This window comes from Epinephelus lanceolatus, chromosome 18, assembly GCF_041903045.1.
Source record: "Epinephelus lanceolatus isolate andai-2023 chromosome 18, ASM4190304v1, whole genome shotgun sequence".
In the NCBI taxonomy this organism is placed as follows: domain Eukaryota; kingdom Metazoa; phylum Chordata; class Actinopteri; order Perciformes; family Serranidae; genus Epinephelus; species Epinephelus lanceolatus.
In genome coordinates, this window is record NC_135751.1 from 10,530,768 (window position 1) to 10,553,778 (window position 23,011).

The 23,011-nt window shown below is 40.2% G+C and overlaps 1 protein-coding gene across 1 annotated transcript in view; it reads left to right on the forward strand.

Annotated features, from left to right (window-relative positions):
• LOC117268844 (uncharacterized) overlaps nt 1–23,007 on the forward strand; it is a 40,035-nt gene extending 17,028 nt beyond the window's left edge. Inside the window, exons 11-43 of the mRNA XM_033645559.2 lie at nt 2,272–2,415; nt 2,792–2,887; nt 2,983–3,101; nt 3,384–3,536; nt 3,633–3,806; nt 4,387–4,560; nt 5,165–5,279; nt 5,373–5,566; nt 5,702–5,823; nt 7,032–7,101; nt 7,339–7,499; nt 8,100–8,208; nt 9,034–9,165; nt 9,246–9,452; nt 9,763–9,900; nt 9,991–10,114; nt 10,479–10,650; nt 11,515–11,727; nt 12,240–12,384; nt 12,656–12,862; nt 13,205–13,309; nt 14,134–14,286; nt 14,455–14,703; nt 14,841–15,053; nt 15,141–15,353; nt 15,715–15,876; nt 16,046–16,174; nt 16,410–16,498; nt 17,084–17,207; nt 17,314–17,522; nt 17,780–17,888; nt 18,012–18,184; nt 19,729–23,007. Coding sequence (XP_033501450.1) covers nt 2,272–2,415; nt 2,792–2,887; nt 2,983–3,101; nt 3,384–3,536; nt 3,633–3,806; nt 4,387–4,560; nt 5,165–5,279; nt 5,373–5,566; nt 5,702–5,823; nt 7,032–7,101; nt 7,339–7,499; nt 8,100–8,208; nt 9,034–9,165; nt 9,246–9,452; nt 9,763–9,900; nt 9,991–10,114; nt 10,479–10,650; nt 11,515–11,727; nt 12,240–12,384; nt 12,656–12,862; nt 13,205–13,309; nt 14,134–14,286; nt 14,455–14,703; nt 14,841–15,053; nt 15,141–15,353; nt 15,715–15,876; nt 16,046–16,174; nt 16,410–16,498; nt 17,084–17,207; nt 17,314–17,522; nt 17,780–17,888; nt 18,012–18,184; nt 19,729–19,972 — 5,141 coding nt within the window. The 3' untranslated portion in view covers nt 19,973–23,007. The remainder of the gene's footprint in view (nt 1–2,271; nt 2,416–2,791; nt 2,888–2,982; nt 3,102–3,383; nt 3,537–3,632; nt 3,807–4,386; nt 4,561–5,164; nt 5,280–5,372; nt 5,567–5,701; nt 5,824–7,031; nt 7,102–7,338; nt 7,500–8,099; nt 8,209–9,033; nt 9,166–9,245; nt 9,453–9,762; nt 9,901–9,990; nt 10,115–10,478; nt 10,651–11,514; nt 11,728–12,239; nt 12,385–12,655; nt 12,863–13,204; nt 13,310–14,133; nt 14,287–14,454; nt 14,704–14,840; nt 15,054–15,140; nt 15,354–15,714; nt 15,877–16,045; nt 16,175–16,409; nt 16,499–17,083; nt 17,208–17,313; nt 17,523–17,779; nt 17,889–18,011; nt 18,185–19,728) is intronic.
• The last annotated feature ends 4 nt before the right edge of the window (nt 23,008–23,011 follow it).

Here is a 23,011-nt window from a genome sequence, read left to right on the forward strand (position 1 = left end):
GCTCTGCTGGTTTTCTACCCGGAAGTATTTGTAAACAACAAGGCGATTCCCTTTACAGTCCGGCTGGACGGATGAGTCATGGCCTTGTAAAAGATTATGTTTGTTTCTTTTAGTTGGTGAGAATGTGTCGCCGCAAACGCGACAAACATCCACTAACTTTGACGGCGTTTTCTGCGAGTGCGGCTGAGCCATTTTGTACCGCTACACGTGTTTCTAGTGGGACTATGTTTACAAGCACAAGAGTTCAGCGAGCCACCGAAGGACCGCCCTGCAGATTTACTATTAGTTCTGCAACGTAAGGAGTTTTTTTAAACTCTGAAATTGTATCCGCCCATCTAAACACAAAATCAGGGAAAAAGTCATCAGTCTTTAGTTAAGCAAAGCGTCTAAAGACTGACTTGTGAGTCTACTCTTCCTGAGGTTTCTACCATTTTTTCCCCCGTTAAAGGGTTTTTTTGGGGAGTTTTTCCTTATCCTCTGTGAGGGTCCAAAGGACAGAGGGATGTTGTATGCTGTAAAGCCCTGTGAGGCAAATTGTGATTTGTGATATTGGGCTTTATAAATAAAATTGATTGATTGATTGATTAATACGATACAGTCTCTAACTTTTGACTGATATCTATTGTCGGCAAAAAACGATGTAAATTTTCGATCTATTGTTAGCAGAGTAAGCACGCATTAGCGTGGAGGACCTGAATGTCCTGCTGAACCCATTTAAAAAATCTTGCACTTCAATAAAGTGTTGCTTGATAACCCATATGAAAAACGGGAATGAATAGTGGAATATTTCTATTCAAGGCTGTAGCCATGGAGTCAACATTGGGGGGGCCAAATCTGCACGCCCCCCAAACACACACACATCCGTACTTCCTGCCATTCCTGCCACCTGCCATACATTTCTTTTTTTTGAACGTCTAACACACCAAAGGGAACATGGAAGAAATATTATCAGATAACAAGTTGTGTCTCAGATAGCCTACAAACCATTTCTGATCTGAATGACAATAATTCTTATATCAAGAAACACTGACTCATTTTTTGTACAAACGCTACCGTACCATATAACAAACGTTACTTCTATAATCCGACTGATAACGTAACGCTACTCATTTTCTCACTGCTCTTAACTTACTTTGCTTCTTTTCTGAGACTGGCCAAAAAAAAGCTGAATGTCTCTGCCACCCTTGCTCTTGCTCATGATAAATCACTGTGAAATTACACATGCAGCGCAAACGTTATGAGAGACACTTCCAAGTTGACGCAGGCTTGTTGTTAGCTAGCTCATTAGCTAGCTAGCTAGCTAGCTAGCTATTATAATGTGGTTAAATTCGGTGCAACATTGCAAAACAATAACCATTCACGACATCAAAATTTCATAACACTTCACAAAATCACAATAAACAGTTACAGTATAGTCTACGTAATGCTCATATTACATTCTCGTTTTCCACTTTTATTCAGTAATGAACAGAGAGACAAATTTCCATTGCCTGCCTGGAACGTTACCCATACAGCAGTCTGGCAACAACATTGATGGCAACCATGGTAACCAGCCTTGGCATTCTGCTACGGCAACTCCACTTGGACAAACCACACGCAGAAATGCAATATTCAAACTGATAGTAATAATAACAGGGATTTGTTATGTTTAGTTATAATTATGATGATTACATTATTTCGGATGGTGGTATGTGGTTGCCTATCGTAGAATAGCAATGAAAAAAAAATACTAAGACTGTTGTTTTTCAGTTACAGTTATATATATTGGGGGGGACATTTTGGGCATACCTGAACATTGGGGGGGACGTGTTCCCCGCAATATATGTGGTGACTACTGCCCTGTTTCTATTACTACTTATAACTGACAAAATTCAAAGTCGGGTACAGCCTTAGTATTTTTTGCACATTTTATAAAGCTAGGCAGACATCTGTGTGAAAGATGAAAGATGAAACTCTGAAGCAGAACAAGTTTCAAGCAAGTGAGGTGAAAACAGAAATCTGTGACACTGACAGCTGCTCCTGATAAACAATAAATGTGGACCAGTGAATGATGTTGAGCTACTGTCAAGCTACTCTTTCTAAAATCAGTCTTGACTTTATCATATGTTAAACATTAATAGTGAGTGTATCAGTATACTTGTACTAATAAAGACCAGGCAGAAAAAGGGGGAAATAAACCTGTTGATCAGAAACCACTGATTCCCAAACTGTCACCACAATAATGGGGCTGTAATTAAAATTAATGGTGTGTATTTGTGTGTGTGTCTTTAGAGGAGCTCCTGCTGGAGGACTTCGGCTCCTATCGTTTCCTGATAGCCGGTCACGTGGAGATTCCCGGTCAGGAGGATGATGAGATGTTTGATGAGACTCTGGAGGCCATGGAGATCATGGGCTTCACTGAGGAGGAAAGATTAGGTACAAACTGATCATTTGAACCAACTCCACAATCAAATCCTTTATTTAAGCCCACTGCACTATAGATTTGCCTCTCATGGTAGGTTTAATAAAAGGAACATTCATCCATCCTTCCAAACATTTAAATTATTAAATTATTTTCTACTTCAAAGACCATGTACTTTGAAGGGGAGTTATTGTTTTACTAAAAATTTGAAGGAAATGAAAGAGAAACATCAGAAAAATTAAAATTAAATTTTATTTATGCCAGGAACAGCATGGGGAAAGTAAAATTTCTGAAAACTTTTAGCTGGGGAAACTATTTTTAGAATAAACATAACATTGCTGCAAATTTACGCACCATCTTGACTGTCTTCCTTCCTCTCCCTGGCTGCAGGGATGTTGAAGGTGGTGTCCACTGTGCTCCAGCTGGGCAACATCAAGTTTGAGAAGGAGAGGAACAGCGAACAGGCGACAATGCCTGACAACACCGGTAACCATTTGAAAATACCAACACCAGCAGTGTAAGTAAACCTCTAAATGTCTCTGACCTCTTCTTCTCTATCTCGTTTTACCCATCAACCCCAGCTGCCCAGAAGGTGTGTCATCTGCAGGGCATCAATGTCACCGACTTCACCCGTGCCATCCTCACCCCCCGGATCAAAGTAGGCAGGGAGGTGGTGCAGAAGGCACAGACCAAGCAGCAGGTAACTCGAAACCAAACCTCATTAACACTGAAAATAAAGACTCCTGTGGAATATTTCCCTCTGAAATGTAGTTCAGAAAAAGTAGAAAGTCTCAGAAAAAACAAAACCAAGTAAAGTGTCTGAGAATTAAAGCACTACCTTTTTCTGATATGACGTAAAACCCTTCTATCCCATCACTTTACAGCAACACAGAATTATAAAATAATCCCAAACTGAATCAGAACAAAACTTTTTTTTCTGTCTCTATCTCTCCTTCTCTTCCTCCTCCTCCTCCTCCTTCAGGCTGATTTTGCTGTGGAGGCTCTAGCTAAGGCCATGTATGAACGCCTGTTTCGATGGATCCTGGCCAGAGTCAACAAGACGCTAGACAAGAGTAAGAGGCAGTCATCTTCCTTCCTGGGCATCCTGGACATTGCAGGCTTTGAGATTTTTGAGGTGAGCACTTACTGAAAACAAACATTTAAACACTTGAGTGCCTGTTTTGTCAAGTTTATGTCATTTTCTTATCACTCTGACATTTCTCTGCCTCAGGACAACTCCTTCGAGCAGCTCTGCATTAACTACACCAACGAGCGTCTGCAGCAGCTCTTCAACCACACCATGTTCATCCTGGAGCAGGAGGAGTACAAGAGGGAGGGCATCGAGTGGAACTTCATTGACTTCGGCCTCGACCTGCAACCCTGCATCGAGCTCATCGAGAGGCCGGTCAGTGACAGGCTGCTGACGCACATATGTGATTTACTTTAACCAGGAGTTCACTGATTTGATTATAAAACAGAGTTTCACACCTCACAGTGCTAAAAGCACAAGAGGTTAAAAGGACTTAACATGCAATATGTTATCAGAGTATGTTATTCTGCAAAAACTGATATCATTTTAATTTTAAAAAATGTGTTACATTTGTGTGAAGTCCTAAGAAATTCCAGTAGCAATTACATTTAAAGAGTAGGGATGATAATGGGCTCTGTTTCTGTACTGCAAAAAAAAAAAGAAAAAAAATGATTTCATTCTTAATTTTGTAAGAGGAAGTAAAAAATGACTTCAGGTGGTTTTAATTGAAATCCAACACTTATTTTTATCAATAGACACTAATTTGTCTAATTAAGTTCACTATCTAGCCACCATAATAATATTTACAATCCTTAATAAGCACTAGATTTGAAGAGATCCTTCTGTAAGACTGAAGATCTCCATAAGGCCATTAAGAGTCGGGATACACCCCTGTATCCCCTCCATCATGTGTTCATGAGCATAATTAACCTCTGTGTCCTTCACTGTCCTGCAGAACAACCCTCCAGGCATCCTGGCCCTGCTGGACGAGGAGTGTTGGTTCCCCAAAGCCACTGATATCTCCTTCGTGGAGAAGCTGCTGAACACCCACACTGGTCACGTGAAATTCTCCAAACCCAAACAACACAAAGATAAACTGATGTTCACTGTTCTGCACTATGCCGGCAAGGTGAGGATCATTGAAGGCTTCAGGAATGAAGTATAAACAGTTATAGTTTAGTTTAAATAGTAACGGCAGTGATATTCTTCGTGTATGATTTAAACCAACACTGAATTGACATTATTTACTAACAAGTATTGTGTATAATAGCCTGATAAATCTTCCTCCTCTGTACCATAGAACTCCACTGTTGTCCAGAAACTATTAAAAACACATCAGTGAGCCTCACTGTTGCACTGGGTGACATGTTCCTTCATTATGAACACACACTCTGTAGTTTATGTCGACTCAATCCCACACACACCGTCCTGCTGCTACAAATACTCACTAGAGCAACAAATGTAAATTAATCCACTGCTGAAAATAGTGCCCAACAAAGGTACTATCTCCTCCTGATTGTTAGGAAAAACTACAAAAGATTGGAAGCTGAAAATTTAAATCTTCAGTAGGAACCAATGAGCTTGGAGCTGAGACTCACAGACAGGAAGTCAGAACGTATTGAGTGACTTTGTTACTTTTGGTCTTTTGATTGGTTTAATCGATAGTAAGAAAAACATAGATTAATACCATCCCGATCTCCATCAACAAACATGACTTACATTTACATTTTCAGGTTGACTATAATGCAGCTAACTGGCTGACCAAGAACATGGATCCTCTGAATGACAACGTGACGGCTCTGCTCAACAACTCCTCCAGCACCTTCATCCAGGACCTATGGAAAGACGGTCAGTCTTCCATGACGGGTCCAAAACGTCCTCATTTCACCACAAATGTCTAGTCACAGTAATAAAATGTGGTATAAATGTCTCCTGTGTCAGTTGATCGAGTGGTGGGTCTGGAGACCATGACCAAGATGTCAGAGAGTTCAGCGCCCTCCTCCACTAAATCCAAGAAGGGCATGTTTCGCACGGTGGGTCAGCTGTACAAGGAGTCGCTGGGCAAGCTGATGACCACGCTGCACAACACGCAGCCCAACTTTGTCCGCTGCATCATCCCCAACCACGAGAAGAGGGTAGGTCATCTATGTGTTTTAAATTTGAGGTGATATGCTTTGCTTTTTCGCCCTGAGTGTATCCAGAACGAGGGATTTTTTTAAATTAAAGCCACAATGTATAGAAAAGACACTGAGTCTGCTGCTGTGCTGCAGGCTGGGAAGATGGACTCCAACCTGGTGCTGGAGCAGCTCAGGTGTAATGGTGTGCTGGAGGGCATCCGAATCTGCAGGCAGGGATTCCCCAACCGAATTGTGTTCCAGGAGTTCAGACAGAGGTGAGGAACAATCCAAGCAATGGTATAAATGTTGTCATTGTTGGCTTCTGCTTGTACTTTTAAAACGTTGATATGGTACATATGAAACGCATCCATGGTTTGCAGAAATTGACAATGCCAACATTTTCTTTTGGCGACTTGGCAGTGAGGAAACTGTCTGAGACCACATTTATAAATTTATTATTATTAATTAGAGGTACTGATAACAACATATATAGCTCTGTTTGCACTAATAAGGACAACATGTGTATTACACCATGTAATACATTTGAATAAACAGCCCTGCAATAAACATGAAGTTTGTTAATGCACAGCGTAATTATCCTGATGTTAACAGTGTTTTGGCTGTTCATTTAAAGGTCCGGTGTGTAAGATTTAGGGGGATTTAGTGACATCTAGTGATGAGGATTGCAGATTGCAACCAGCTGAAACATCTCCAGATTAGAATTCCTTCAGTGTTAATTGTTCATGAGGTTTTTACCAGAAGCCGAATTCGCAGAGGTCTCATCCTCACCAAAACAAATGGACCAGGAGATTAAACTGGTAAAAAAAATAAAAATAAAAAAAGAACACTGAATAAAGTAATTTCACGTTACAAATTAGTGTTTTCTTAGGCCCCTAGCCCAGCACCTGTTAATGTGTGCCCACTTTTTTCCCTGACAACATAAGATCCAAATGTTTAGGGAGTTTTTATCAAGAGCCAAATTATCCACAGAGGTCTCATCCTCGCCAAAACAAATAGACCCCGTGATTTAAACCAGTAGAAATACTGAATAAAGCAGTTTCACGGTAAAAGTTATCTGGCCAGTATTTGGTTCATCCATTCTGGGCCACTGTAGGAACGTGGCAGTGTAACATGGCGATCTCAATAGATGCTCTGTATCTAGTTACAAACCTCTCAATTCTAAGGTAACAATACACATTTTTTTTAGATTATACACTACAAAAAACACTTAATATATTAGATTCAATTTCTGCCAATATATCCCCCTGAATCCTACACACTGGAACTTTAAATGCACTGTTGTAGTTCATCACTAGGACCACTGGAGGGCAGACACAACCATACAAACTTGAAACTTTGAAACTTTAAAAATAAAACAACCACGTGTATTTTTTTTGTTGTTGTTTTTACCTTAAATGAATCATATTCATACATCATATGTCATATTTGATGTTACAGTTAATGAGTGTTTTCTCATTTGTAGATATGAGATTCTGGCTGCCAACGCCATCCCTAAGGGCTTCATGGATGGGAAGCAGGCGTGTTGTCTGATGGTGAGCTAGATGGAAGTGAACATTTTCGTGTTACATATTACTGCTGATACTTTGATTTTGGAATACTTGAATACATACAGTATTAAAATTAATGTTGAGAGGGTGTCCACAGTTACAGTTTACAGAACTTGAATGACCATGTCATTTGAGCATAAATTTGGTTGAGAATGGAGTTGCAAGAAGCCGAGGATTCTCCCCTTTAAGCACTCTCCTCTCCTCTCCTCTCCTCTCCTGCAGGTAAAGCACCTGGATCTGGATACTAACCTGTATCGTATCGGTCAGAGTAAGATGTTCTTCAGGACAGGAGTTCTGGCCCAGCTGGAGGAGGAGAGAGACCTCAAACTGACCGTCATCATCATCGCCTTCCAGGCACAAGCAAGAGGCTTCCTGGCCCGCAAGTAAGACAATCAGTTAACCTGGAAGCTGCTACTTAAGTACAAGTTTAAGGTACTTTTACTTTAGTATTTCTATTTTCTACTACTTTATACTTCTACTACACTACATCTCAGAGGGAAATACTGAACTTTTCACTCCATCATATTTATTTGATGACCGAAGTTACCAGTTACTTTGCAGGTTCAGGTTAATGATACAGAATATTATCAACAAATAAATTATAATCTACTAATCTAGATTAAGATAAAACATTATATTGATCCTGGGTGGAAAATTCACAAGCATCTTTAGCTTCATCATTACCTACTGCAACATTAAAGTGATGAAGACATAAATGCATCAATAATTATAATCCAATAATACAATAAATATTATTCTGAAATGCCTTTTACCATTCTACAAAATGAGCACTTTTACTTTCAGTGTTTTAAAGACACTTTCATCGTAATACATTTGTATTTAGTTTTTACTTAAGGAAAACAATTGAATGTAGGACATTTACTCATCGAGGAGTATTTTTAGACTGTGGAGTTGCTACTTTTACCTAAGTACAAGATCAGAAAACCTCTCCACCACTGCTTACATCTAGTCTTTCTTTTCAGAGCTTTCAGTAAACGTCAGCAGCAGCTGACCGCCATGAAGGTGATCCAGAGGAACTGCGCCTGTTACCTCAAACTCAAGAACTGGCAGTGGTGGAGGCTCTTCACCAAGGTTGCACACACGCACACACATAAATTTCCAATATGTTCACATACATACAGTTACAGGTTTATAGAGATATTGATAAAACGGTTACATTTTGTAGAAATATGATAATTATCATACACCTGGCAACACTGTTTGAGATTAAACATTTTACTTTGCTTAATTTAATGCAAAAAAGTTTTGACATGGGAAAGCACTGTCTCACACACACTAAACATGCAGTATGCTAAATGATATATACTAAACATGAGTATATTAATATACTAATGTTAGTGTTCTAACATGGTAAGATGCTAAATGTATCATGCTAGATGTCAAAGCATGTTTAACTTGAAACAGTGGGGAAGATAATACAGAAATGACATAGAATACATAAAGGAGAATGAAATAAAACAAAATATAATATATTATTAGCATGTAAGTGTAACTTAAGGATGCTAACATTAGGTGTGATCGGGGCTGAATTCTAGCAGGCTATTATTTGCATACCTGTGCTGAGCCAGATCTGACAGTGAAGAACTGAGCCTGACAAACTGAATCTGACCTTCTTACAATGGCCACCGTACACAGAGAAAACCTTTTCATTTTAGATAATATTATGGCCTTTTTCTCTGGCACCATTATCAGGACACAATTTTACAATATTAGCTCTACTAGTGGTTAGAATCTGAATCAGAATCTCCATTTATCATGTGTGGTGTCTAATGATTATTACACCTTTGAGTTATTGTGGCTATATTTCCTGTAAAGGTCATGAAACCTTGCACTGTAAATTTTTAAAAAAAAACAAGGCTGAGTTGTTGATGTGTTATGTATCTGTCTGTGGTTCAGGTGAAGCCCCTGCTGCAGGTCACCAGACAAGAAGAAGAAATGGGTCAGAAAGAGGAGGAACTTAAAGCAGCAAAGGAGGTGGCGGTCAAGACTGAGGCCGAGCTGAAGGAGATCACCCAGAAACACTGCCAGGTGAAATAAATGCAGGTTTTTAATCATGTTTTTTATCTTTAAAAAAATCTTAAAGAAGAAACTGAAGTCTGTGTTTGCAGCTGATGGAGGAGCGAGCTCAGTTGGAGACTAAGCTTCAAGCAGAGACGGAGCTGTACGCGGAGGCGGAGGAGATGAGGGTGCGACTGGAGGCTAAGAAGCAGGAGCTAGAGGAGGTGCTGCACGAGATGGAGGCTCGGCTGGAGGAGGAGGAGGAACGCAGCCACACTCTGCAGCAGGAGAGGAAGGACATGGAGCAACAGCTACAGGTGGACACATCATTGTCATCATTATTATTAGTAGTAGTATTGTCACAACTAACAATTATTATTCTTTATTGTTTGATGTCAGAAAATAGTACGGTAATTGTGAAAAAGAATCATGAAATGTTTTTGTTTTGTTCAACCAACAGTCTAAACCCAAATAATAATGATACATAGATTATTAAGTCATTTTTTGTTACACACCTCTCTTGTACCTGAGCTTTACGTAGGTTTTTCACAGGTGTTTTGACTCTGTGACTTAAACTATCCAGCTTAATTTTCGGCTCATATTTCACCACATGATGCTTTCCTGCAGCTGATGGAGGCCCAAATAGCAGAGGAAGAGAACGCTAAGCAGAAGCTGCAGCTGGAGAAAGTCGCTGTGGAGGGAAGAGTCAAGAAACTTGAGGAGGACGTTCTGATCATGGAGGATCAGAATAACAAACTACAGAAGGTAGAAAGAATTTGGCAGTTTTGTTTTGTGGTGTTGTAGGTGTTATATACATAATGCACGCTCTACTCTCATGCTCTCATATCTTTTTAGGAGCGTAAGCTTCTGGAGGAGAGGATGGCTGACATGAGCTGTAACCTGGCAGAGGAGGAGGAGAAGTCCAAGAATCTGACCAAACTCAAGGCCAAACATGAGTCCATGATCTCAGACCTCGAGGGTCAGTGAGCAACAGACTTCATCTACTTATGTCATTATTGGCCTGGGTTCACATTTATTCACGTGTGTTTAGATATATAAAAAAATGCAGCAGATAATTTACTGACCTTAATATTATAAATAAAAAACTGGCGATCCGTTTTTTGAAAATTTCATTCATAAGGTGTGCAGAAGAAAAATTAAAAGCTTCAGCCAAGGGAGTACTCGTATTTCAAATATTATTTTAAATTTCTAAAGCCCTTAGAGTTCTAGAAACAGAAATCAAGCCTCTGAACTTTTTGACCTTGTTTTTCCATAACACCACTGTAAAAATGTAAAATGACCTTTTAAGAAGAAGTCTGTCCTCTGTCTTCTATCTTCTGCAGTGCGTATGAAAAAGGAGGAGAAGGGTCGTCAGGACATGGAGAAGGCTAAGAGGAAGGTGGAGGCAGAGCTAGCTGATCTCCAGGAGCAGCACGCTGACCTGCAGGCCCAACTAGCTGAACTCCGAGCACAGCTGGCTGCCAAGGAAGAGGAGCTCCAGGCCACACAGGCCCGGTCAGCAGAGGATGTTCCTTACAGCTAATAATACGACATATTGTTGGATAGAATAAACACCATAGTGACTGTTCAGTGATTCTTAGATCCCTGGCAGCAACGTTCCACCAGGTTTATCCTGAAAGTGACGCTAGAGGAAAGATCATGAAGTCATTAAAATCAAAGGAGGGCACATAAATGGGCTCAAGTAAATTTTACATAATGGAATATCTTGTTTCCAATAGGAGGCTTTAGTTTTAAGGGTTAAATCACTGTAAAAGCTGCAGGATCATCAAAATCAGTCAGGATTAGCCTCTGGGAGCATAAAATATCCACAGCAAATTTCATGGAGATCTGGCCATTAGTTATCATGCATACAAAGCTGATCATTTCTTTTGAGGGTGGTACAAGAAGTCAAACAGCACCTTAAACCCCCTCTCCCACAGCGCACCTTTCTGATGATGGAACTGGGAGGGCTATGTCCCACTGTTTCCGTATCTTTCTGAAAGTATCTGAAACCAGTCAGCCCAGAACTTTCACCTTCAAATGACACTAAGTATCATAAAGTTAATTGTAAGGATATTAAGATGTTAAACCTGTAAAATAAAGCTTAATGGCCTTTTTGCTAACACGAAGGTGTAGATATTCTTTCAAAGGCTTCTACATGCTACCAGGAATAAAACTCTGGTATAGAAAAGTACAGAAATCCCCTCAAAAATGTTTCATATTTTAACTGTAAAAAAACTCAAGGTTGCTAAAACTCAGTATCCATGTGGTAGCCAACCTTACAAAGACATTTCTATTTAGACGAATGAAACTCCTGAAATTCAAAGAGACAGACGTAAAGATATTAGAAACTATAGTAGAACTTTTTTGTGTCAACAGCTTGGAGGACGAGTCCAATCAGCGTGGGTTGGCAATGAAGCGGGTTCGGGAGTTGGAGGTTTTGCTCTCAGAGTTGCAAGAGGACTTGGAGGCCGAGAGGGCAGCCAGGGGGAAGGTGGAGGCAGCTCGGCGGGATCTTGGAGAAGAGCTGAATGCTCTTCGCACTGAGCTGGAGGACAGCCTGGATACCACTGCTGCCCAGCAAGAACTACGGTCTGAACCATCTGTTGTATACTACATATACCACCACTGAACGGTCCACACATTCAAATTAGTGTTTAATCGATTATTCACGTGATGTTGAGGTATACAAAGAAGTGTAGCAGAAACAAGTTTTTTGTCTTTGCCTCAACAGAAAAAAGGGCGGGTGTGTAAAAAACTTTCAATAAATGATACTAGACTTTGACTTAAGAGTCAAAGACTTCAAAGTAAAAAGAAGGACTAAAAGTAAATAAAGAACCTAAAGGTATTACAACAGCACATATTTTGATTTCTAAACAACATTACCATTTCTGCATTTAGAACAAATCTCAAATAACTGACTCTGAACAATGTTAAAATCAGACTGTAAATAGCATAAAGCTTCTCTCTGGGATGGCACAGCATTGTAAATAACAGTGTCATCTGCATAAAAGTGGACATTGGTAAATCAGACCTCTCAGCCGTGTCACTGTTGGATGTGTTGTGGTGATGTCAGGTATTAAAATATGATATGCCACTGGTAGGGCAAAGCGTGAGCAGGAGGTGGCCATGCTAAAGAAAGCCATTGATGATGAAGGACGGAGCCATGAAGCCCAAATCCAAGACCTGAGACAAAAACACAGCCAGGCTGTGGAGGAGTTCAGTGAGCAGCTGGAGCAGGCCAAGAGGGTACACACACACACCCACACACACACAACATTTTTTATTAAAGGTCTCACATATATAAATTTAACATAAGGCCAGAGGTCCAGAACAATACCTGCACAATATACCAACACCAAAGTCATTAAATTGTCCGTTCACTTGTTTTTTGTTTAATTTTTCTATGGAGAATGCAGATATGAAGGGAGCAAAAACTAGAGAAGAATTTAAGGAATAATTACAAAGCATAAAAAAAATGCTTGAAGTCACTCACTTACTGTCACATCTCTCTGTCCAGGTGAGAGCTGGCCTGGAGAAAGCCAAGCAAGCTTTGGAGAAGGAGACGGCAGATCTGAGTGCTGACCTTAGATCCCTTGCCAGTGCCAAACAGGATGTGGAGCACAAGAAGAAGAAGGTAGAGGGCCAGCTGAACGACCTGCACTCACGCTTCAACGAGAGTGAGCGACAGAAGACTGAGTTGGGGGAGCGAGTCTCCAAGATGACTGTGAGTCATAGGATATTAATGCATAAAGACTAAAGCACTAAACTTCATATATGTCAAATACTATTTGCATTCAAGTGTATATAATGTAAATACAACACTTAAAGTTAAATATTAGCCAACTGAAAAATAAAAAATAAATCAGCAGAAAATGAACGAATAACAGTTTCAACCAGCATTCATCTTTCTTGAATTTCATATGTTAATCCTGACTTAATTTATTACTGGTAGAATATAGTCCAAAGGACAGAGCTACATATTGTGGACTTCAACATGCACCTGTCTTCTGTCTCACTCACATGTCCTTACCATCTCTCTGCTTTTCTGTCTCTTTGCCTCCACCAGATGGAGCTGGACAGTGTGACCAGTCTGTTGAACGAAGCGGAGGGAAAGAACATCAAGCTGAGCAAAGATGTCTCCACTCTGTCCTCCCAGCTCCAGGATGCACAGGTGAGGGACACCACAGATACAGTATATACACCAGTTTATATATAGTACAATACAATAGTAGTTCTGTTTTGAAGTTCTGCTTTGAGCTAAATATAAACAGCATGCCAACATGCTCACAATGGCAATATGCTCATGTAGGTGTAATGTTTGCCATATTTAACCACCTTACTTTGACATGTCAGCATGCTACTATTTGCTGATTAGCACCAAAGCCCAGGTACAGCTGAGGCTGATAGGTGATTTTGTAGGTTTTTCATTAAATTTTGACCTGATGAAAAAGTAAACGGGTCAAAGTGATTTCAAATAATCCTCTGGAGACTATGAATGTGTTACGAGGCTTAAAGTTCTCCGACACCCTGAAAGAACTCCAGCATAAGGCCATTTCAAATACTTAATCATTTGTCTGTGGAAAATATTCATGCCTATTTTTTAACTGTCGCGTGGCAAGAATATGGCTGTATATGTATGTATACCCTCCTTTCTGTCTCCCAACTAGCAAATAATTTTTGGGCGTATAAACTCTCCTTTCTTTAAGCCCTGAATGTTTATAAGAAACTGCACAGCAGTCCATCCAATGTCAATGAAAAACAGTTGTACAGGAAAAGTTGTTAGGCTACATCCTCTGGTAACCAAGAACCAGTCTATAAAGTAGACATTGAGATATTTCACTGAATAAGAGAAAACTGTGACCCACTGGTAGCACAAGAGGAATCACCAAAGTCAGTGGGGTCTGTCTTTTTGGAATCATGTGTGATAGATCATCATTGCCATCAACTGACACCTTTCTCCTCATCTCCTCCAATCTCTTTGTCCTTCTCCTCCAGGAGCTGCTGTCAGAGGAGACCCGTCAGAAGCTGAATCTGTCCGGACGTCTGCGTCAGATGGAGGATGACAGAAACAGCCTGATGGAGCAGCTGGAGGAGGAGACAGAGATCAAGCGCTCAGTGGAGAGGCAGGTCTCCAGCCTCAACATGCAGGTCAGTAACTTCAGACAGATAAGAAGTCTGAACTGTTCAAGTCAGTGAAATCAGTGGTGTTACAACTACAGAAAAGTAGATGGCTTTTTTTAAACCAATAACATTGCAGAGCACCCTGTTTAAACATGACAAACTCCACTAAGCTCTTCCTGTTTAACCTTCTGCCAGCTGTCCGACTATAAGAAGAAGCTGGACGAGACTTTGGGGACGGTGGAGCTGCTAGAGGAAGGGAAGAAGCGTCTGCAGCGTGAACTGGAGGCAGCCAACAGCGAGTATGAGGAGAAGGCGTCGGCCTACGACAAGCTGGACAAGAGCCGGAGCCGAATGCAGCAGGAGCTGGAGGACATCCTCATGGACTTGGACAGCCAGCGGCAGCTCGTCTCCAACCTGGAGAAGAAGCAGAAGAAATTTGACCAGGTCTGACTGCAATGGTGGAAAATGATCACTTTGCTTTTTCTAGCTCAGAGGAACTACTGTGGGTTTGTCCCCTGGAAAGATGTTTAAAACGCTCACCTCTAACCTCCTGTGATCTCTTTTGTCCTTGTGTCCATCAGATGCTGGCAGAGGAGCGCGCTGTGTCCTCTAAGTATGCAGAGGAGCGGGATCGAGCAGAGGCAGAGGCGAGGGAGAAGGAGACGCGGGTGTTAGCTCTGGCCAGAGCGCTGGAGGAGAACCAGGATGCTTTGGAGGAGGCAGAGAAGACCATGAAGGTCCTCCGAGCTGAAATGGAGGACCTCATCAGCTCCAAGGATGACGTGGGAAAGAGTGTAAGAAGAAACTGAAAAATTAATGAAAAGGAATCAGTTTCCTTTATTACAGACATCATTTCTGATCTTCTCTCCATCCTCCATCAGGTCCATGACTTGGAGAAGGCCAAGCGTGGCCTGGAGGCCATCGTGGAGGAGATGAGAACGCAGATGGAGGAGCTAGAGGACGAGCTGCAGGTCGCTGAGGATGCCAAGCTGCGTCTGGAGGTTAACAGTCAGGCCCTGAGAGCTCAGCATGAGAGGGAGTTGCACGCCCACAGTGAGATGGGCGAGGAGAAGAGGAAGCAGCTCCTCAAACAGGTGGAGTACAACCTGCTGCTGCTCCTCTTAAAGGGGACCTTTAATACTCATTTTCAGGTTCATACGTGCATATCAGAACATGTTTACATGCCTTAATTGTCAAGAAAAACATTATTTTCCTCAAACTGTCTGTGCTGGAACACCTGTGCTCACCCTCTGAGATGCTTTAGCACCTGTAATCCCAGTTGGTTATTCTCTGACCTATATAAACATCCGAATGTGGACTTTGAATAAATTTGTGTTGCAGAATAAGTGAGTGCTCTCCCCCACGTTATGTTATGACATGTAAATACAGTAATAAATCAAACTAAAATAAAGAGTACAAGGTGCCTTACGGTCCTCCCTGCTGTTGCTCTGTCAGGTGCGTGAGCTGGAGTCGGAGCTGGAGGAGGAGAGGAAGCAGCGAGGTCAACTGTCCGGCAGCAAGAAGAAGCTAGAGGGGGAGCTGAAGGACTTGGAGGACCAGCTGGAGGCCACCAGCAGGGGGCGTGACGAAGCAGTCAAGCAGCTCCGCAAGATCCAGGTTAGCTCCAAAGTGACAAAAGCTGAACTAATATTTTTGACATGACAAAGTGCCTTCTGCATTTTTTTATTCCTGTTGGAGTGGTTACTCAGTGTTACCTAACAACAAGAGTCAATCTGAATCAAATATAGTTGAAACCCCCACATGATCTCCTCTGCTCTCCTCACAGGGCCAGGTGAAGGATCTCCAGAGGGACCTGGAGGACTCACGTGCAGCCCAGAAGGAGGTCCTCGGCTCTGCAAGAGAGGCTGAGCGCAAATCCAAGGCCATGGAGGCCGACATCGTCCAGCTGCACGAGGTGTTGCAGATACTTCAGCTTCAAAATAAAAGCTTGTTGTTTCTCATTAATTATGATATCAACATATTTAGTTTTTTTTTTATTCTGCAGGGCAACCTTTAAAACAAAATTAAGTTTTTTTTTTAATTAGGGAAGGATAACATGATGTTGATTTGTGTTTCTAACCTTCTTAATACCACCATCAATGTCCTCTGTCTGTCTGTCTGTCTGTCTGTCTGTCTGTCTGTCTGTCCAGATGTTGGCAGCAGCTGAGAGAGCTCGTAAGCAGGCAGAGACAGAAAGAGACGAGCTGGCTGAGGAGCTGGCCAGTAACTCTTCTGGAAAGTGGGTGTTTTATGTTATTAACATGAACATTTTAGGTTTCATGAACCAGAGAAACAAAAACACTTAAACAAGCATTGTAAACAAGAAGCTTCTTTTTGTTACAGAAAGTTACAGATAGAGGGGAGATTGGTTGACTGGTAAAAGGAGACGCACATTATTTAATGATGCTTCAGACATTTGACACTACTAAGGACACGTCATAGAAATGTAGCCAGTAATTGTTAAGATGTTTGTTCAAGAGTGTAAGAGTGCAGAGTTCAGTTTAACATGTTTTACTGTGGCCAAAGTCATCAGACTTGTAAAACATAATAAAAGTTTTGTGATGCTAACAGGAAATAGCAAGTAAAAATCAATCTGAATGTTTGAATTTAAATTACCAAGAGTTTACAGTGCCTGAGGATATATTCATTTTTTAATTTTACTATTTAAATTTCACCCGTTTCCAAGTTTGCAGTGCATTCTTTTTTTGTGGAAAAGGGCTTGAAGGGGCAAATGCAATCTGTCATCATCTCTTCTCAGATTTACTCTCCAACCTCTTCCTTTATCTGAACCCATCTCTCTATTCTCATCCCTCCTCCTGTTCAGATCACTGCTGTCTGATGAAAAGCGTCGCTTGGACGCTAAGATCAGCCAGCTGGAGGAGGAGCTGGATGAAGAGCAGGCCACTGTGGAGAGCCTCAATGACCGGCTGAGGAAGAGCCAGCAGCTGGTAGGTCCGGGTTACGACTAGACTAGGGAGAGTTTAAAGAGGACGGGCCGTGGCTCTAAGTGGTGTTCCTTTGTCTGATTGCTTCCTTCTGACGTCTGTTGTGCAGGTGGATCAGCTAGGTGCGGAGCTGGCAGCAGAGAGATCCTCTTCTCAGACCAGGGAAGGATCCAGGCAGCAGCTGGAGAGACAAAACAAAGACCTGAAGGCCAAACTGCAAGAGATGGAGGGCCAGGGCCGCTCCAAACTCAAATCCTCCATCACCGCCCTGGAATCCAAACTGAGGGAGGTGGAGGAGCAACTGGAGATTGAGAGCAGGTACTGGTGCATGGTGGGACATGTTAAATTCCAGTGAACACTGAACCAGTGCAACAAAGAGACACATACATAAGATAAACTGCACTAAAACACAGTAAGAAGATGCATCAGCATTAAATCGCCTCTCAAAACTTCTCTTTTAAAAAAAGAGGAGCCACACGGTTCCATTTCCAACATGTTTTAGCCTTTTTATTTTCATGTTATTGTATTTATCTTAAGCGTTACAATGATTATATTGTGTTAATTATGTTGTGTAGAGAGCGTCAGGCCAATGCCAAGAATCTGCGTCAGAAAGAGAAGAAACTGAAGGATTTAACCATCCAGATGGAGGATGAGAGGAAGCAGGCTCAGCAGTACAAAGACCAGGTAACTCTGATGATGATGTTAACACTTACAATAAAAACAGAAGTAACAAAGGCATCATGTTTCTGTCATTTATGATGCTTTCAGTCATATACCTGTACAGAAAAGTTTCTCTGCTCTGCGCAGGCAGAGAAGAGCAACATGCGGGTAAAGCAGCTGAAGCACCAGCTGGAGGAGGCGGAGGAGGAGGCTCAGCGCGTGACAGCAGCTCGCAGGAAACTGCAGAGGGAGCTGGAGGAGGCGAGCGAGGCCAATGATGCTCTCAGCAGAGATGTGGCTTCACTCAGGAGCAAACTGAGGTGTGTAGGGCCCGCTGAATTCTGAATTCTGGGATTGAGTGATAGGGTGACAGGTGGAGCTGTGTGGAACTACTGGGATACACTACTGTAATACTAATTTAAATAATCACAACAAACTGTGATTAATTAGAACATCTATCATAGTGAAGTTCTGCTCTGTAGTTAGATTTCTGATCGGAATTTTCACGCAGAAAACATATCTGTGAGTATATTTATTTGTTTAACACATTGAAATTTTTGAACAAGGCTGCGTTTTTGAAAGAGTTGTTCACAAGATATGTGCTGTGCGTAACATAAAGTTTTCAGTGCTCTCCAGTAAAGTGGACACAGTTGAATAATCATTTAGTCAATAGAAAATTAACTGGCAACTATTCTGATAATCAGTAATTGTTTGAGTTATTTTTAAGCAAAAATGCCAAATATTTTGTGGACACAGCTTTTCAGATGTGAAGATTTGTTTAGTGTCATAGTAAAGTGAATATCTTTGACCACCAAAATCTAATCAGTTCATCTCTGAGTCCAAGTGGACGTTTTTGCCAAATTTTAAGAAATTTTCTCAAGGTGTTCTTGAGATTTCACGTTCACGAGAATGAGACAGACGAGGTCACAGTGACCCTGACCTTTGACCCATGACCACCAAACTCTAATCAGTTCATCTCTGAGTCCAAGTGGAAGTTTGTGCCTAATTTGAAGAAATTCCCACAAGGTTTTCTTGAGATATCACATTCTTGAGAATGGGACAGACAGACAACCAGAAAACATAATGCCCCTGACCCCGGCTTTTGTTGATGCAGAGGCAAAAAAATAAATAACTAAATCAACAGAAGATAAATAAACAAAATTATGTTATTATTATGAAAATAATTAGAGAAAGTCATTGATTAGAATGTTGGAAGAGAGGGAAAGCCAGCAAAATAAATACTGCAAATATATCAGATTAAGAATTACACTTAGCTGCTGTGAGCCCCAACATTGTTTTTTGGAGTTTCCATGCACAGCTCATCAATTTAATATTTCATCTCAAAGTTAAAAAGTAGTATAACTTTTTAAAAAATCTCATTTCAATATTGTTATGCAAGAAACAATTAGTAAACTATTATTAACTATATCCAGTCCCCCCTGCTGTAGTAAACATGATGGTTTTGCAATGATAAAAAAAAACATTAATCCTAATTCTTTGTAATTAAAGTTTTAAACTATTGTAGTGTCTGAGAAAAGAACTGTGAAGGCATGAGATCATTTGTGATTTTAAATTTCCTCTTCCTCCTTTCATTTCCTGTTTCACACCTGTCCTCAGACACCACTGATCTGCAAACTGTCCTCAGAGCTTCCTGGAAAAATTCTCTTTCTTACTTCCATTTCCTCACCACTCTTTTAATTTCTTCAGTTTACACCTGCTGCAAGATTTCAGGGGCTTCAACTTTTTTTATTTATTTTTATTTAATCTCGCTTTGCAACAAGCCACCTCCCTCTATCCTTCCATCTTCTTCTGACCCTCCTCTTCCTCCTCTTTCTCCTCCTCCTGATGTGTCGGGTGTTCCCAGGCGTGGCGGTGGCGGTGGGGAGGTGGTGTTCAGCAGCCCTAGCCCTCGGAGCAGCAGCGGTGGTGGTGGCAGCATGAGCAGCAGCGGCATGAGGAGCTTGGGGCTGGGAGGGAGTATCAGCCGGAGGAGCACCACCATCAAGGAGAACTCAGTGGAGTTGCAGGAGGAAGAGCCTCCATCCCGGTCTCCGTCTCCTCCCGTGGAGCCCCATGGGGAGGTCTACACCTACTCCCCTGATGAGTAGAGGGGTGTCACTCAAGTAAAGCTGGCAGAACCTGCCCCAGAAATAGTTTCACACTTTTATATTAATTATTTGAACGTTTAGTTTAAAGGGTAAGTTCAGTATTTTTCACCATGCACCCTATTTCCTGAATTTTTGTGTCAAAGCAATTTTTGAAATTGTTCCAGTATTAAGTGAGAGTGCTGAAGCCAGCAACAGGCTGCAATGTAAACAACAATGTTTGCATTGTCAGTTGACATCATTAAAAGTGCTTGTTTTTGCCACTGACAGGCTCAGATTATTATTCGAAGTCTCTGACAATGAGATAGACCTTTTTGTTAAAGAGAAAGATACTTTTTGTTTAACCATAAGAAAAAAACAGAAAATCTCTATCGGCAAACCCACCAGACTCTATTTAAATAAATAATTGTTTTGTTATCGTGAAAGTAGCCAGAAACAAAGTAAAACTCACAAATAAATGCCTTGGTTCGATAGTTAGATGTGAAAATATTCTCGCTCTTTCCTCACTAAAATTACTGTTTACTTAAATGGAGTCTGGTGGGTTTGGTGATGGTGATTCTGCGGCTTTTTCTGATTAAACAAAAAGGTCTATCTCTGAGGGGATCCTTTACAAAATGTTGATAGATGATTAAAAAATAATCTGAACCTGTCAGTGACAAAAACAAGTGGTTTTAGTGGGCATACACTGATGGTTCAAACATGCTCTGTGTGTTTAACTGATGCCGTCTCTCTCTCTATATACTGGACCAATTTCAAAAACTGTTGTTCCCATTAGTCACTTGGACACAAAAACATGGGAAAATTGTGTCCAAGTTGCAAAACACCAAACTTACCCTTAAACAATAAAGTCAAGGAGTTGCATAGATATTTTAACAACTTTATATTTAAAATGAGATTTGTCTCGGTCTCTGAGAAAGTACACAAAAAATTAACACTATCCCTGCCACAGTATCTTACTTATTTATATTTGTTCATTAAATTATTTTACATTTAGACTTAATTATAAACTATTAATTAATCATTTCAGTAATTTTTCCAAGCAAATATGTAAAACAGTTGATGGCTCAAGCTTCTCAGATATGAAGATTTGGTACTTTTTTTTTTTCATGTATTATAGTAATATATTTGAGTTTGGCACTGTTGTTCAGTCAAAACAAGCTTTTGAAGATGTCACTTTGGACGCTGCAAAATTATGCTGGGCATTGATTACTACTTTCTGACATTTGATAGACAAAATAATTAATTAATATAAGAAGATAATCTACAAATTCTATGATATGAAAAACACATAAGAATTAAAAAACACAAGATTAAATCTACTATAATTTTTAAAAGTCTTTGGTTGTAGCTCTATAAAATACAATATTTTTCTTGTCCTGACTACATGATCATGTGATGATCTTCGGTCAGAAATGTTTCACTTTTTTGTGAGCCATTACATTACCATGTGAAAATGCTTCAGATGTGTCACTACCCATGAGCCTCAGCTGCTGTAACTAGGCGGAATACGTCAGTCAGACTTTGAGCATATTCAGGAACTATTTATTAGTTTTAATTTAAATTATTGTTTCATTGTATTGAATTGTTGGCAAGAAATATCAGTAGACTCAATCCAGTTTTCCTACAAAACAAACATCAGCTCATCATCAACATTGCTGACACACCAAACAATTATCTGCTCCACAATGTCCTCCCTCTTCTTTCTAGCTTTAACAGAAAACAAAACATAGTTCAGGAAGCCCACCTGAACGGTGTCAGTTACACTGTTCTGCTCATGGTGTGTGTTTAATCTGAGGTCCACTTTTGAAATGCCTAACAAGTGAACCTAAAATTATTAAGACACATGCTGGTCTCTCATTCAGTCCACCATTTTATTTTTTTAATTTTAAATCTTGCAGTAGGTTCTCTCTATAGCCAAAGAGCTTTATCACGTCCTCTGACTTTAACATGATGTAGCTCACACTGGCATCAGCTGTTACTAAAACTGATTTTACTCTGTTTATCTTTATCTGGGGAAATAAATCTCAATATTTAACAAAATAATTATCATGCAGTGAGCACAAAGAATGGGGTATGAATAAAAACAGACTTTTAACTCCTAAAATAAAGTTTACAAGGTAAAATGGATACAAAATGATCTCCACAATAAAACGCTGCAACCAGAATCTGATTCCCAGCTTAATTTTTCAAGAGTTCAAGAGGATTTATAAAGTGAAGTCAAGAAAAAGAAGTAATTATTATTTTCAGTGTTTGTGGATTAATATTACATAATTTATGTGAATTTAATATATTTACTTTTATTTATATTCCAGGTAGATTAAATAATTTCAACTGTATTAGTTTCAGTTTGTGCTGGTACATTTAAGTCACTGAGCAAAGTGACTGTTTTCCAAAAAAATATTTTCAGGATCCCATTCCTCTTCTTCACATCTGGATGAATATTCAAAAATATTTATTGTTGCATGATATATATTTGTATTTAACTGTTTCTCAAGTTGTGACTGTCATTTCTACCCAGGTAAACATAACTGATGTCTGGGATGTTTTTTGTTGAATAAAAGCAAAATATTATTTTGTATGAAAAGTTAAAATATTGGATATTTTTAAATTCATTTTGTACAAATTAAGCAAGAACACCTGCCTACAATATTTGTTTGGAGTATTGGTTTATATCACACAATGGATGAAATATTTGCTCGTCCAAATGCTTAAGAGACTTTAAGGATTCTGGAAATACTTTTGAGACAGCATCATTTTTTTTAAGCGACCTCCTGGGTTTCCTAAAAACTTGACAGGTTAATTTTTTGGAAAAAGAGATGCTTTGCTCGTGAGAGGCACAAACTGCGGCTCAGTCTGTCTGCACAACCTCTGTTTATTTGGAAACTAAATGTAAAACTATATTTATAACCCAACTGTTGTATATTCATTCTTGAGATTAGGTGGTGTGATTGAAACTTCACATACACAATATAATATAACTATAATAAAAGTGAGTTGTACAATGACTGCAGTGATGCAGGACTTTCTGAAGTGCTATTAAAC